Source organism: Carcharhinus amblyrhynchos, unplaced genomic scaffold (genome assembly GCF_965287045.1).
Source record: "Carcharhinus amblyrhynchos unplaced genomic scaffold, sCarAmb.v2.hapA scaffold_566, whole genome shotgun sequence".
Classification (NCBI taxonomy): Eukaryota; Metazoa; Chordata; class Chondrichthyes; order Carcharhiniformes; family Carcharhinidae; genus Carcharhinus; species Carcharhinus amblyrhynchos.
The window spans coordinates 53367-66803 of record NW_027650306.1 but is presented as its reverse complement, the minus strand read 5'-3'; the positions used below and the strand labels follow the sequence as shown (position 1 = coordinate 66803).

Sequence of the window (13437 nt, the reverse complement as noted above, 5' to 3'; positions counted from 1 at the left end):
CTCATCTAGGTCATTTATGAAAATGACAAACAGCAAGGGTCCTAGAACAGATCCTTGGGGCGCTCCACTGGTGACTGACCTCCATGCAGAAAAAGACCCATCCACAACCACTCTCTGCCTTCTGCAGGCAAGCCAGTTCTGGATCCACAAGGCCAAAGCCCCTTGGATCCCATGCCCTCTCACCTTCTCAAGAAGTCTTGCATGGGGGACCTTATCAAACTCCTTGCTGAAGTCCATGTAAACCACGTCCACCGCTTTTCCTTCGTCAATGTGTTCAGTCACATTTTCAAAGAACTCAACTAGGCTCGTGAGGCATGACCTGCCCTTGACAAAGCCATGCTGACTATTCCTGATCATTCTAAACTTCTCTAAATGCTCATAAATCTTGTCCCTCAGAATCCTCTCCATCAACTTACCAACCACTGACGTCAGACTCATCGGTTGATAATTTTCTGGGCTACCCCTGTTCCCTTTCTTGAAAATAGGAACCACATCCGCAATCCTGCAATCCTCCGGAACCTCTCCCGCCTCCATCGACGACGCAAAGATCATCGCCAGGGGCTCTGCAATCACTTCCCTCACCTCCCACAATAACCTGGGGTACACCCCATCCGGTCCCAGCGACTTATCTATCTTGATAGAATTTAAAAGTTCCAACACATCCTCTCTCTTAATATCCACATATTCAATCTTTTCAGACTGCCGCAAACCTGTAGTACAACCTCCCAGATCACTTTCCACCGTGAATACCGTGGCAAAGTAATCATTAAGCACCTCTGCCGTGTCTGTGTGGAACTGGAAGACTTTTCCCCCTTCACCTTTTATAGGTCCTATCCCTTCTTTTCTCATCCTTTTACTCTTCACATATTTGTAGAACGCCTTGGGATTCTCTGTAATTTTACCTGCCAAGGCCTTCTCATGTCCCCTTCTGGCTCTCCTAATTTCCTTTTTAAGCTCCTTTCTACAAGCCTTATACTCCTCTAGATCCTTAACATCTCTTAGCTCTCTGAACCTTTTATACACCTTTCTTTTCTTCCTGACCAGGTTCACCACAACCTTCGTGCACCACAGCTCCCGTGACCTACCAAAACCTCCTTGTCTTATTGGAACGTTGTCGTGCAGAGCTCCAGTCAAACGTTCCTTGAAAATCCGCCACCTTCCTTCAGTACTTTTCCCCAAGAACACCTCCTTCCAGTTTATTTGTCCAATAATGTCATCATATTTCCCCTTACTCCAGACAAACACCTTCCTAGCCTGCCTGATCCTTTCTAACGCTATCGTGAAAGAGATAGAATTATGATCTCCATCCCCGAGATGCTCTCCCACCGAGAGATCTGTCACCTGTCCTGGTTCATTGGCCAGCACCAGGTCAAGTACAGCCTCTCCTCTCGTAGGCTTATCCATGTGCTGTGTCAGGAAACCCTCCTGAACACACCTAACAAATTCCTCCCCATCCAAACTCCTTACCCTCCTCAAACTGGGAGGAAACCGGAGCACCCGGAGGAAACCCACACAGGCGTTGGCGGGGGGAGTGCAGAGCATGCAGACTCCACATAGACAGTGACTCGAGGCTGGAATTGGACCCGGGTCCCTGGCAGAGTGAGACAGCAGTGCTGACTGCTGTGCCACCCCAGTGTGGTCCTTTAGATGGTAGTGAGGATTGCTGGCCGTTGTGTTCACTTTCTCTGCGTGAAGTTAATGGTTAGTAAGTGTGGCATTATATAGCTGGTAGAATGTTTTCTATGCGGTTGACTGGATAGCAGTGCCTTCCTACGTTGTCCAGCGCTGTTTCTGTTGCAATTCTTCCCCCTCTTTCTTCATTCTTAAGGGGTTGAGGCAACTGTTTTGCAAATTGTAGTTACTTCTCATTGGCCCAATTGATGCAGGCATTGTGTAACTGGGTCACGAGTGCAAAAGTTCCCTGACTGACTTATCAGTCATGTTTACCTGTCTGGGCCAACAAATGATGGTTAGCAGTGAGGAAACTAACTGCTCCTGATTTGGGGCGACACAGTGATACAGTGGGTTAGCACTGCTGCCTCACAGCACCAGGGACATGGGTTTGATCCAGCCTTGGGTCACTGTCTGTGCGGAGTTTGCACATTCTTCCCCCGTGTCTGCTTGGGTTTCCTCAGGGTGCTCCTGTTTCCTCCCACACTCAAAGACGTGCACGTCAGGTGGATTAGCCATGCTATATTGCCCTTAAACGTCGGGGGACTAGTGGGTAAATGTGTGGGATTACGGACTTAGGGCCTGGGTGGGATTGGTGTTGGTTCAGGTTCGATGGACTGAATGGCCTCCTTCTGCAAAGTAGAAATTCTATGATTTCACCTTGCAATCTCTGCTGGAAAGCTGCATTTCTGGATGTTGTGTGAGATCAGGATTGTGTCCACAGCTCAACAGCGGGTATTCGCAGCAGCAACTTGCAGTCGATGAGTTATAAGTTTAATGTAGCAAAACACCAGACCTGAGAAACTTATGCATCAAAGATTCTTCAGTAAAGAAGTTTATGCTTGGTATGGCTCTTTTTATGCCCTCTGTTCGTACCTAGACACTTGCACTTCATGACACATTTTTGAAATGCTGCTACAATTGCATTGTAGGAGAATGCATCAGTCAGTTTGTACACCATAAACTACAATGAGTTGATATGTCAGTGATGTTGTGGAGGGAGGAATATTGACCAGAACGCTAATAGCTAGTGTTATGGGTCTTCTATGCCAACCTGGCAAAGGTAGGACGTGGCTTTGGTCTAACATCTGGCTTGAAGAGCGGCATATTCAGCAGTGCAGCACCCCCTGGGTACCGCCCAGATCATGTGTTTTGGGCCCTCATCCCACAACATTGTGGAATAGACGGATAGCGTGCTCTGACTGACCACATGAAAGGTCGTCTGGCTAGCTAATCTTGTGAATGTGAATCTGAAAGGAGCAAGATGCGTGGTTTTAATTTTGAGGATTGACTTTAATAGAGATAATCGATTGGGGGGGGTAACTCCAAAGTCTACAATTTATACCAATTGAAAAATTTTTCACAACCATCAGTTCAAGCAGCTTTTTTTTTTGCCCCTTTTATTGTGACATCAGGTAGTGGGTGGCACAGTGACTACTGGGTTCGATTCCCGGCTTGGGTCACTGTCTTTGTGGAGTCTGCACGTTCTCACTGTGTCTGCATGAGTTTCCTCCGAGTGCTCCGGTTTCCTCCTGCACTCCAAAGGTGTGTAGGTTAGGTGGATTGGCCATCCTAAATTACCCCTTAGTGTCCAAAAAACGTGCTGGTTAGATGCATTGGCTGTGCTAAATTCTCCCTCAGTGTAACCCGAACAAGTGTGGCGATGAGGGGATTTTCACAGTAATTTCATTCCAGTGTTAATATAAGTCTACTTGTGACACCAATAAATAAACTTTAAAGTTTAATGACATCTTTTGATATCTGAATTGTTAGTTCCCATAAATATCTGGAATTAAGAATCTACCAATGAAACCATTGTCGAAAAACTCATCTGGTTCGCTAATGTCCTTAAATCTGCTGTCCTTACCTGGTCTGACCTCTGTGTGACTCCAGAGCCATAGCAATGTGGTTGACTCTCTGAAACGGCCAAGTGTGACACTCAATCACTACAGCAGCGTTTTCAAGAAGGAATCACCATCACCTTCTCAAGGGCAATTAAGGGTGGGCAATAAATACTGGCCAGCCAGGAACGCCCATGAATAAAAAATAAGTATAAAATACTCACTCTAAATATAAGCTTTTCTTCTTGAAATGTTCCCACATCTTTCTTCTGGCTGAAAGATTCAGGAGACCTTGTGTAGCTGTGTTTATATAATATTTATGAGAACAATGCTAGTGTTTTTGTCAGACTCTTTCCAGCTGCTAGCCTTAACCCCTGAAATGTTTTTCTGTTAAGTCGCGGTCTTCTGCATCAGATCAAGGTGCTGATGTTGCTGATAGTATTTTGGTTCTTTGCTTAGCGTGAAAGCAGTTTTGAACTAGTTGCTGGAATGCATGCAAAGTCCTTGGAGACACTGGCCCCTGCTGGGCCTTTCTGCAAAACTGACCGTGAACCTTAGCTTATGTCTCCCTTCCCCCTCACTGAGATCATTGCAGCTGAGCTCCGCCCTGTTCTCTCCTGATGGCGACGCAACATTTATTTTCCAGCATCCGGATAACAGGCCAAGAGCAGTGACCAGCCTGATTTTATTTTCCATCCCTCAACCCAGCACAATTTCCAGTTGTAGAACCTACAACACTGCCCCACAGCTGAGATTGGCTCTTGAGTAAATTGCTCATCTGGGGAGCCAGCATGGACATGATGGGCTGAATGACCACCTTCTATGCTGTAGTCATTCTGTGATTCTGAGCACAGGTAGAAACCCAGGCCCTGACTTTTGGGACTGTCTGGCCCTAGCCCAATGGGCCATTGTGGGAATTGCAAGTAAACAGATTTTTCATAGAAACCCTAAGGTGCTGTTTGTCTAGCAGGCCTGCACTTGACAACAATCCCACTGAGGCCCTATCCCCATAATCCCACTTATTTACCCTGCAAATTCCACTGACAATAAGGGGCAATTTAGCATGGCCAATCCACCTAAACAGCACATCTTTTGGAGTGTGGAGGAAACTGGAGCACCTGGAAGAAACCTACGCAGACATGGGGAGAACATGCAGCCTCCACACTGGCAATGACTCAAGCCAGGTATCGAACCCAGGTCCCTGGCGCTGTGAAGCAGCAGTGCTAAGCACTGTGCTACTGTGCTGCCCTTAACTGGATTTTAATCAACTATGTTTGAGGGTGTTGAAATTCTGACATTTTCAAGCATTTTAGAAGTTCTATTGATTTTTCAAACATTAAGGTAGCTGCTCCTAAAGTGACTTTAATTTAAAATCAACTTAACCCTTCCTGTGAATAATACTTTTTCATGATCCTCCAGTCTGAGTTGTAATTGTATTTAAAAAAAAAATCGAACTTTTTTTCTTCCAGAGCATGATGACCGAGTTGGGGGTGGTTTTCCCGTTCGGAAAAAGAAAGGGCGCGGCCCTTTCCGGGGGAAAATGTACAGCGAGGCAACTCACAAATCACGTATTCGATGTGGCGGAGGGTCCAATCTGCGTGCACGTTTCGAGGATGAGGATGGCGACGTGACCATGAACGATCACGACTCGCCGAGATCACGATTGTGAGTAGCTGCCTGCAAAGCTGTTAGTGCCACGTAGAGTAAGAGGAACTTTCCCCATTAAGTACGAACACCGGAAATGTTTCGGTTTTCAGAATTAAGATGCACAGAATTTAACGTGCATTCTTTACTGTTTCTCCCCGCATGCAGACTGTGAAGCTGTGTTTTGTTTCTGGTGATTTATCTTTGCAGTCTGATAGAGATATAAAGCTTTACAGCACAGAGAGAGAGGCCCTTTGGCCCATGTTATCAATTTGCTATGAGATTTGCATAACCATTCACAACTTCTAACAAAGCAAAATGGAAGCTAAAATTCCAATTCTGAAAAGAAAATCGATCTGTTATAAATGAATGATGCACTGCTGTTAATCCTGCACTCCCCTCGTTCATTTACTCCGCTGCTCTGCTACCATCATTCTGCGCATGTGTATTACAATTCCATTTACTCCTTTTCCTCAGTTGTCTTCCCGTCTTTCCTGACCATTGGGTGTCACTCTTGCTCGGATATGCAGCACAAGTCGTAGACCATACTAACATAGGAGCAGAATTAGGCCACTCGGCCCATCAGGTCTGCTCCGCTATTCAGTCATGGCTGATATTTTTCTCACCCCCACTCTCTCCTGCCTTTTCCCCATAACCACTGATCCCCTTATTAATCAAGAACCTGTCTATCTCTGTCTTAAAGACACTCAATGACCCGGCCTCCACAGCCTTCTATGGCAAAGAATTCCACAGATTCACTATTCTCTGGCTGAAGAAATACTTCCTCATCTGTTTTAAAGGATCATCCCTTTAGCCTGAGGTTATGCCCTCTGGTTCTAGTTTTTCCTACTAGTGAAAACATCCCCTCTACGTCCACTCTATCCAGGCCTCGCAGTATTCTGTAAGTTTCAATAAGATCCCCCCCCTCATCCTTCTAAACTCCAATGAGTACAGACCCAGAGTCCTCAATCATTCCTCATACAACATGCTCTTCATTCCAGAGATCATTCTTGTGGACCTCCTCTGGGCCCCTCCCAAGGCCAGCACATCCTTCCTTAGATACAGGGCCCAAAACTCTCATAATACTCCAAATGGGTCTGACCAGAGCCTTATACAGCCTCAGAAGTACATCCCTGCTCTTGTATTCTAGCCCTCTCGGCATGAATGCTAACATTGTATTTGCCTTCCTAACTGCCGACTGAACCTACACGTTAACCTGAAGAGAATCTTGAACAAGGACTCCCAAATCCCTTTATGTTTCTAATTTCCTAAGCACTTTCCCATTTAGAAAATAGTCTATGCTGCCATTCTTGGCGGTTCTCCCCTTTCTCACCTAAGATGCTGGGTGGGGGTGTCAAGTCAAGCCCAGCCCAAACCTGTCCTCACCTCTACCTTACCCAGGGCCTCTATCCCACCCTATCCCCGTAACCCCACACATTTGCCATGGCTATTCCATCTTGGGACACTCGGCCTACTGGCTGTTTTCAAAGAGGCACACTGCAGACATCCATACTGATATTGTTCCTTCCGTAGGGATGCGTGTGAATATCCTCTTACTCTTATGTACCTTGGCAGAATCTGGGGAGTAAACTCTGGGACCACCTTTCATTTCAAAATTAAGACCATAAAAAATAGGTACAAGAGCAGACCGCTCAGTCCTTAGCATGAGTTCAGTGGAAATGGGGAGCATTCTTTCACCCGTGAGAATCTGGAACTCCTAAGGGCACTGGGACAATTGAAATTTCCACAATAGTAATAGCAAAATGTATCCTGACATCCAGAGCAACAGCAGCTAAATTAATAGGGGCAGCTCCAGTGACCTGGGTTTGATTCCTGGTTTGGGTCACTGTCTGTATGGAGTCTGCAGGTTCTCTCCCCATGTCTGTGTGTGTTTCCTCCCACACTCCAAAAATGTGCCGATTAGGTTGATTAGGCCGTGCTAATGGCCTTAGTGTCCCGGGATACATCGGTTAGAGGGATTAGCGGGGTAAATATGTGGGGTTACAGGGATAGGGCCTGGTGGCATTGTGCAGACTCGGTGGGCTGAATGACCTCCTTCTGCTCTGTGGTAAATGGAGCCAGTAAGGGGCAACATTCCTGAGGGGCTGCGTGGTGTACTCCTGTTCCTGATCTGTCTGCTTCTGTTCAAACCTTGGGCAGCAGTGCTGTCAGAGCAGTGTCTGTAGGATCGATTTACTCTGGTGGATCTTTGATCAGATGGCGAGAGCTGCCCTGTTTATTTTGCTTACTGTGCTTACCCTGGTCCAACGCCAGCATCACTACATCATATCTAGCTGCCACCAAATGCAGGCTGCTGTTGATGCCAGCTCTTTAATTATTTGACAGCTTTGCCCACATTGCATCTGTAATGGAAGCGCGCACACTGGTATGCAAGGGCAAAGCCATTTCAAAACCTTCCAGACTGTTGTGTTACTAATAATTTGGAATGACGGTTGATTCTGATAGTGTGAGATTGTTGGTAAGGAGGTGCTAATGTGAGCAGATAGCATCTTGGATAAGCTGATAAAGGGAACAATGGAAGATTAGGTGAGTAAGGAGAGAATCACGAGTGACTCATCAGTGCAGCACAACTTTGGAGATTGCTGACTTGGCAGAAAACGTGAACAATTTAACAGCAGCCATAATTCGAAGGATTTTGCCAAATCAGCGACTCCGTTCTGAGATGCTCATGCACAAATGCTGAGGGTTGGCCTCAATTACTGTGCAGCTTCCTCACTAGAAACCTTGTTTTGAGATCATTTAGGAGGAAGTTGGTGAACAGATTGACCTGAGCACTTTCATTTGCCAAAACCCAGATGGGGACACGAGTAGGGAGTTTGTTTTCTTTGTGCCTCTATTAGTTAGAGATTGTCTGAAAATTGTTGAACATTTATAGCTCAAAAAGGAGACCTTTCGGCCCATTTTCTCTGTGCTGACAGGAAAACGGCTATTCTGACAGAATCCCACTTTTCAGTTCGTGAACCATAGCCTGTAGGTCGTACCAGTTCCCTAGTGCAACATCCCAGGGGTTTTTTAATGTGGTGGGGGTTTAATTTGATTTATTGTCACATTTGAAAAATATTGTTTCTTGTGCACTATACAGACAAAACATACCATTTATGGAGTACATAAGGGAGAAGGAATGGAGAGGGTGCAGAATGTAGTGCCACAATCATAGCTAGGGTGTAGAGAAAGATCAGCTTAATATTTGATTTGTTATTGTCACATGTACTGTGATACAGTGAAAAGTACGGTTTCCTGCACACTATGAAGACAAAGCAGCAAGGTTGTGCAGTGGTCAGCAACGCTGCTTCACAACGCGAGGGACCTGGGTTCGATTCCTGGCTCCGGTCACTGTCTGCACGTTTTCCTTGTGTCTGTGTAGGTTTCCTTCGGGTGCTCTGGTTTCCATCCACAGTCTGAAAGACATGCTGGTTAGGGTGCATTTACCTGAACAGTGTGATGACTCAGGGAATTTCACAGTAACTTCATTGTAGTGTTACTGTAAGCCTTGTGACTAATAAATAAACTTTACAAAGCATACATTCAATATCAGGGAGAAGGAAAGGAGAGAGTGCAGAATATAGTGTTACAGTCACAGCTAGGGTGTAGAGAAAGATCAACTTGATATTTAATTTGATTTATTATTGTCATATGTATTGGGATACAGTGAAAAGTATTGTTTCTTATGCACGATACAGACAAAGCATGCTGTTCATAGAGTACGTAGGGGAGAAGGAAAGGAGAGGGAGCAGAATATAGTGTTACTGTCACAGCTAGGGTGTAGAGAAAAATCAAAGTATTATTAGAGAGGTAGAATATAGTTTTAAGAGGATAGAGTTAGAGGAAATGCTACGGAGAGCTCACAAGAGGTTGCCTCTCTCTGGCATAACCTTGAATATTTTGTTTCTGTCTTCGCTACTGTAAGAAACAAATGGGAGAGAAAAGTCAGTCTGACTGCTCAAACTACAGGGTCATAGAATCGCAGAGATTTACAGCATGGAAACAGACCCTTTGACCCAACTTGTCTATGACACCCTTTTTTCTAAACCTCTAAGCTAGTCTGCGTTTGGCCCATATCCCTTATACCCATCTTACCCATGTAACTGACTAAATGCTTTTTAAAAGACAGAATTGTACCCGCCTCTACTACTGCCTCTGGCAGCTTGTTCCAAACACTCACCACCCTCTGTGTGAAAAAATTGCCCCTCTGGATCCTTTTGTATCTCTTCCCTCTCACCTTAAACCTATGCCCTTTAATTTTAGACTCCCCTACCTTTGGGAAAAGATATTGACTATCTTGCTGACCTGTGCCCCTCATTATTTTATAGACCTCTATAAGATCAACCCTCAGCCTCCTACGCTCCAGAGAAAAAAGTCCCAGTCTATCCAGCCTCTCATAACTCAATCCACCAAGTCCTGGTAACATCCTAGTAAATCTTTACTGCACTCTTTCTAGTTTAAGAATATCCTTTCTATAATAGGGTGACCAGAATTGTACATAGTATTCCAAATGTAGCCTTACCAATGTCTTGTACAACTTCAAGACATCCCAACTCCTGTATTCAATGTTCTGACCGATGAAACCAAGCATGCCGAATGCCGCCTTCACCACTCTGTCCACCTGTGTCTCCACTTTCAAGAAACTATGAGCATATACCCCTAGATCTCTTTGTTCTGTAACTCTCACCAACGCCCTACTATTAACTAAGTAAGCCCTACCCTGGTTCAATCTACCAAAATGCATCACCTCACATTTGTTTAAATTAAACTCCATCTGTCATTTGTCAGCCTGCTGGCTCGATTGATCAAGATCCCGTTGCAATCGGAGATAACCTTCATTGTCCACTGTGCCACCAATCTTGGTGTCATCTGCAAACTTACTAACCACCATGCCTCCTATATTGTCATCCAAATCATTAATATAAATGACAAATAACAGTGGACCCAGCACTGATCCTTGAGGCACACTGCTGGTCATAGGTCTCCAGTTTGAAAAACAACTGTCTACAACCACGGAAGCCATTTTTGTCTATTTAGATACCTCACCCTAGATCCCGTGAGAGGAATCCCCTTAGATAAAAGCAAAATACTGTGGATGATGGAATCTGAGACAAAAACAGAAAATGCTGGAAAATCTCAGCAGGTCTGATAGCATCTGTGGGGGACAGAATAGAGCCAACATTGCGAGTCTGGATGACTCCTCGTCAGAGCAGAGGAATCACCTTAATCTGCACTCCAGATAAATCCTTGGCCACGGTGCTTCCATGTCCCAGTACTAGCTGAAGGCAGTGCAGATTCCCTGAAAGCCAATCCAGATTCCAAGCCATCAGGGAGACTAGAGACGTGCTGCAAGTGGCAGTGTGGAGAACAAAGGGATCTGAGTCCCACCTTTGTGCATCAAAGGTGTTTAATTACAGCCAGTCAGATGGGCTTTGAAGATGCTACCTTGCTTGGTTCATCATCATTCTTTGTCATCTACACAAAAGCTAGAAAGGTGAGCTCAAGCAGTCTGGTTTCCTCTCGCACAGATTCCCGACCTCCATTGGCAGTGTGTGTTCTGGTACTAAACCTTCTCCATGTACTCTTCCGTTTGGTACTTCAGAAGGCAAAGGTATATATGTAAGCTCCCAAACAGATGGTAGTCTCCTCAACCCGTGATTACCAGTACATGCTACAGAAAGGCTTATCAAGGAGCTTCTGCCTGCTGACTATTGCATCCATGAAGAAGCAAACAGGGTTTTGATCTGGTAGTGGCTCAATTCCTAAAGTCAGTGCTGAGAACGTGGTGCAAAAAACAGAAAATGCTGGAAAATCTCAGCTGGTCTGACAGCACCCGTGGAGAGAGAGTAGAGCCAACATTGCGAGTCTGGATGACCCTTCATCAGTTCAGACAAAGAGTCATCCAGATTTGCAATGTTGGCTGTATTCACTATCCACAGATACTGTCAAACCTGCTGATTTTCCAGTATATTGTTTCACATCCCATATCCACAGTATTTCAGCTTCAGCCGAGAGCTTGGCTGGACAGGAAGAGCTTGTCAATGAACATGATGGTTTGAGCGTCAAGATGCGACACTTGTAAGATTGTGGCTATCCACAGAACAATGATGGGATTTAGACCGTAGAGATTACCTCCCACGTGCCTCCTGCTCAGTGTTTAAGGAGCTTAAGGAAACTGGACTGAATGAGGAAGACTGTTTTACAATCTGTATTGTGACAGTCTGCTCACAAATTTTAATTCACAGCAAGTTTGTTAACTTGTGCCACCTTATCTACAATGTCCCAGTGACTGGACTCTGTGTGAAGTGTTTTAGGAGACTCTCTACATTCCAGTTGCTTTGCTGGTGTTTAGCATGGTGTGTTATCACGCTTTCAGTGATGTTTGGGTTACTGACATTGTGGGAGCATCTGCTGGATTCAGTGAGGCTCATGCTAGTTTCCAGTCTGTGTGTCATCTGCTTGCTGCACACTGAAGCTGCTCATGTCCAGAGCTACCAAATCATTCGGATGGACGTAGCTGGCTAATGGGAACTGTCATTTTTAGCTTCAAGGGAAAGTAATTGTCTAGAGTGCTGTGGACTGTGATGTTTACCACAAGCCTTTTGTCTATAATTGAACTTAAGATCTCCTCGGTTATAAACATGCAGCTCTTCACTTTACTGATATCACCCAGGTTGAACCCTCACATCCAGGCAGGAGCCCTCACCACATATAAGGAGTGTTTAGATGATTGCTGGAACTGCCACAGCACGCAAGGCTACGGACCGAGTGCTGGAACGTGAGATTAGAATAACAGGTGCTTGATGGTGGGCACAGACACGATGGGCTGAAGGGCCTCTTTTTGTGCTGTAAAACTCTGACTGAGTTGAAGCAAGCCTGGAGTGTGGACGCCTGAAAATATTGTTAGGAGTCTGACTACTCGAGAAATCTTTGGTCTGCTTTTCTCAATATCTAGCCCCCGCACCCGTGTTCCTCAGAAACTACATCTCCCAGTGAGAGACTACAATTCAAAGAGTCCTGACACACGGTCATCCTGAATCGAGACATTAGCTCTGTTCTCTCTCCACAGATGCTGTGGGACCTGCTGAGGTCTACCAGCACTTTGGTACGATTTGTTTCCTGTGCCTAAACTCCATGCAATCTACACTGTCCCTTGCTAACGCTGCTGTTTGCTAGCCCTGCTGACTCACAGTTGGTCTGTTGAACATTAAAGTGGAATTGAGGGGGGGGGTGGTTTTTTGTGTCTGGACTAGCTACTTGATAGATAAATGCAATGAACCATACATGGGGCCAGAATTCCTGATAACTATGCTCTTATGTACTTTGACAGTAAAGTCATCCATCGGTTGTGTGAATGAACTGCTAAGACACATTAAGTAAGTGTGGTTAACTCAGCACTGATTTAGAATCATTGTCACAAACTAAAGAATGTATGGTGACCATGGATTACTGCAGGGTGCATGTAAACACTTAACTGTGTTTGTTTAACTCTTTGTGCTAGCCAGATGTCTGATGTTATTTGGTCTATTTTCTAACCTTTCGCTTTCAAGGCTTGCAGGCAGTGCTCAGAAAATAACTTTAATTTGCCTCATATTTCAATTGCCACATGATTGAACCTGCCTCCCCAATCACCAGGAATTTTATTGAAGTGTTAAAATAATTCCCACTTCATTGTTCGCTTGCCACTCGAGCGAATCATCACTGGGTCATGGCTTTTGTGCATGGTATGATTCCGAGATGTTCTGTGATCCCTCCTGATGTCTTGGCCACCGTATCTCCCTCAACCAGGATCTCATGGGATGGCAGGTCTGTCACTGGAATGGCGGAGGTTGAGGGGCGACCTGATAGAAGTCTACAAGATTATGAGGGGCATGGACAGAGTAGATAGTCAGAAGCTTTTTCCCCAGGGTGGAAGAGTCAATTACTAAGGGGCAATGGTTTAAGGTACGAGGGGCAAGGTTTAAAGGAAATGTATCTTGATCAATTGGGCCAGTGGGCTGATGAATGGCAGATGGAGTTTAATTTAGATAAATGCAAGGTGATGCATTTTGATTGAACCAGGGCAGGACTTACTCAGCTAATGGTAGGGCATTGGGGAGAGTTACAGAACAAAGAGATCTAGGGGTACATGTTCATAGCTCCTTGAAAGTGGAGTCACAGGTGGACAGAGTGGCGAAGAAGGCATTCGGCATGCTTGGTTTCATCAGGCAGAACATTGAATATAGGAGTTGGGATGTCTTGTTGAAGTTGTACAAGATATTGGTAAGGCCACGCTTGG

The 13437-nt window shown here is 45.2% G+C and overlaps 1 protein-coding gene across 2 annotated transcripts in view; it reads left to right on the top strand.

Annotated features, from left to right (window-relative positions):
• Positions 1–13437, top strand: part of nxf1b (nuclear RNA export factor 1b) — a 79903-nt gene that overhangs the window by 18873 nt on the left and 47593 nt on the right. For both annotated transcript variants that reach the window (XM_080184103.1, XM_080184102.1), the window contains exon 2: positions 4982–5177. In XM_080184103.1, coding sequence (XP_080040229.1) covers positions 4982–5177 — 196 coding nt within the window. The remainder of the gene's footprint in view (positions 1–4981; positions 5178–13437) is intronic.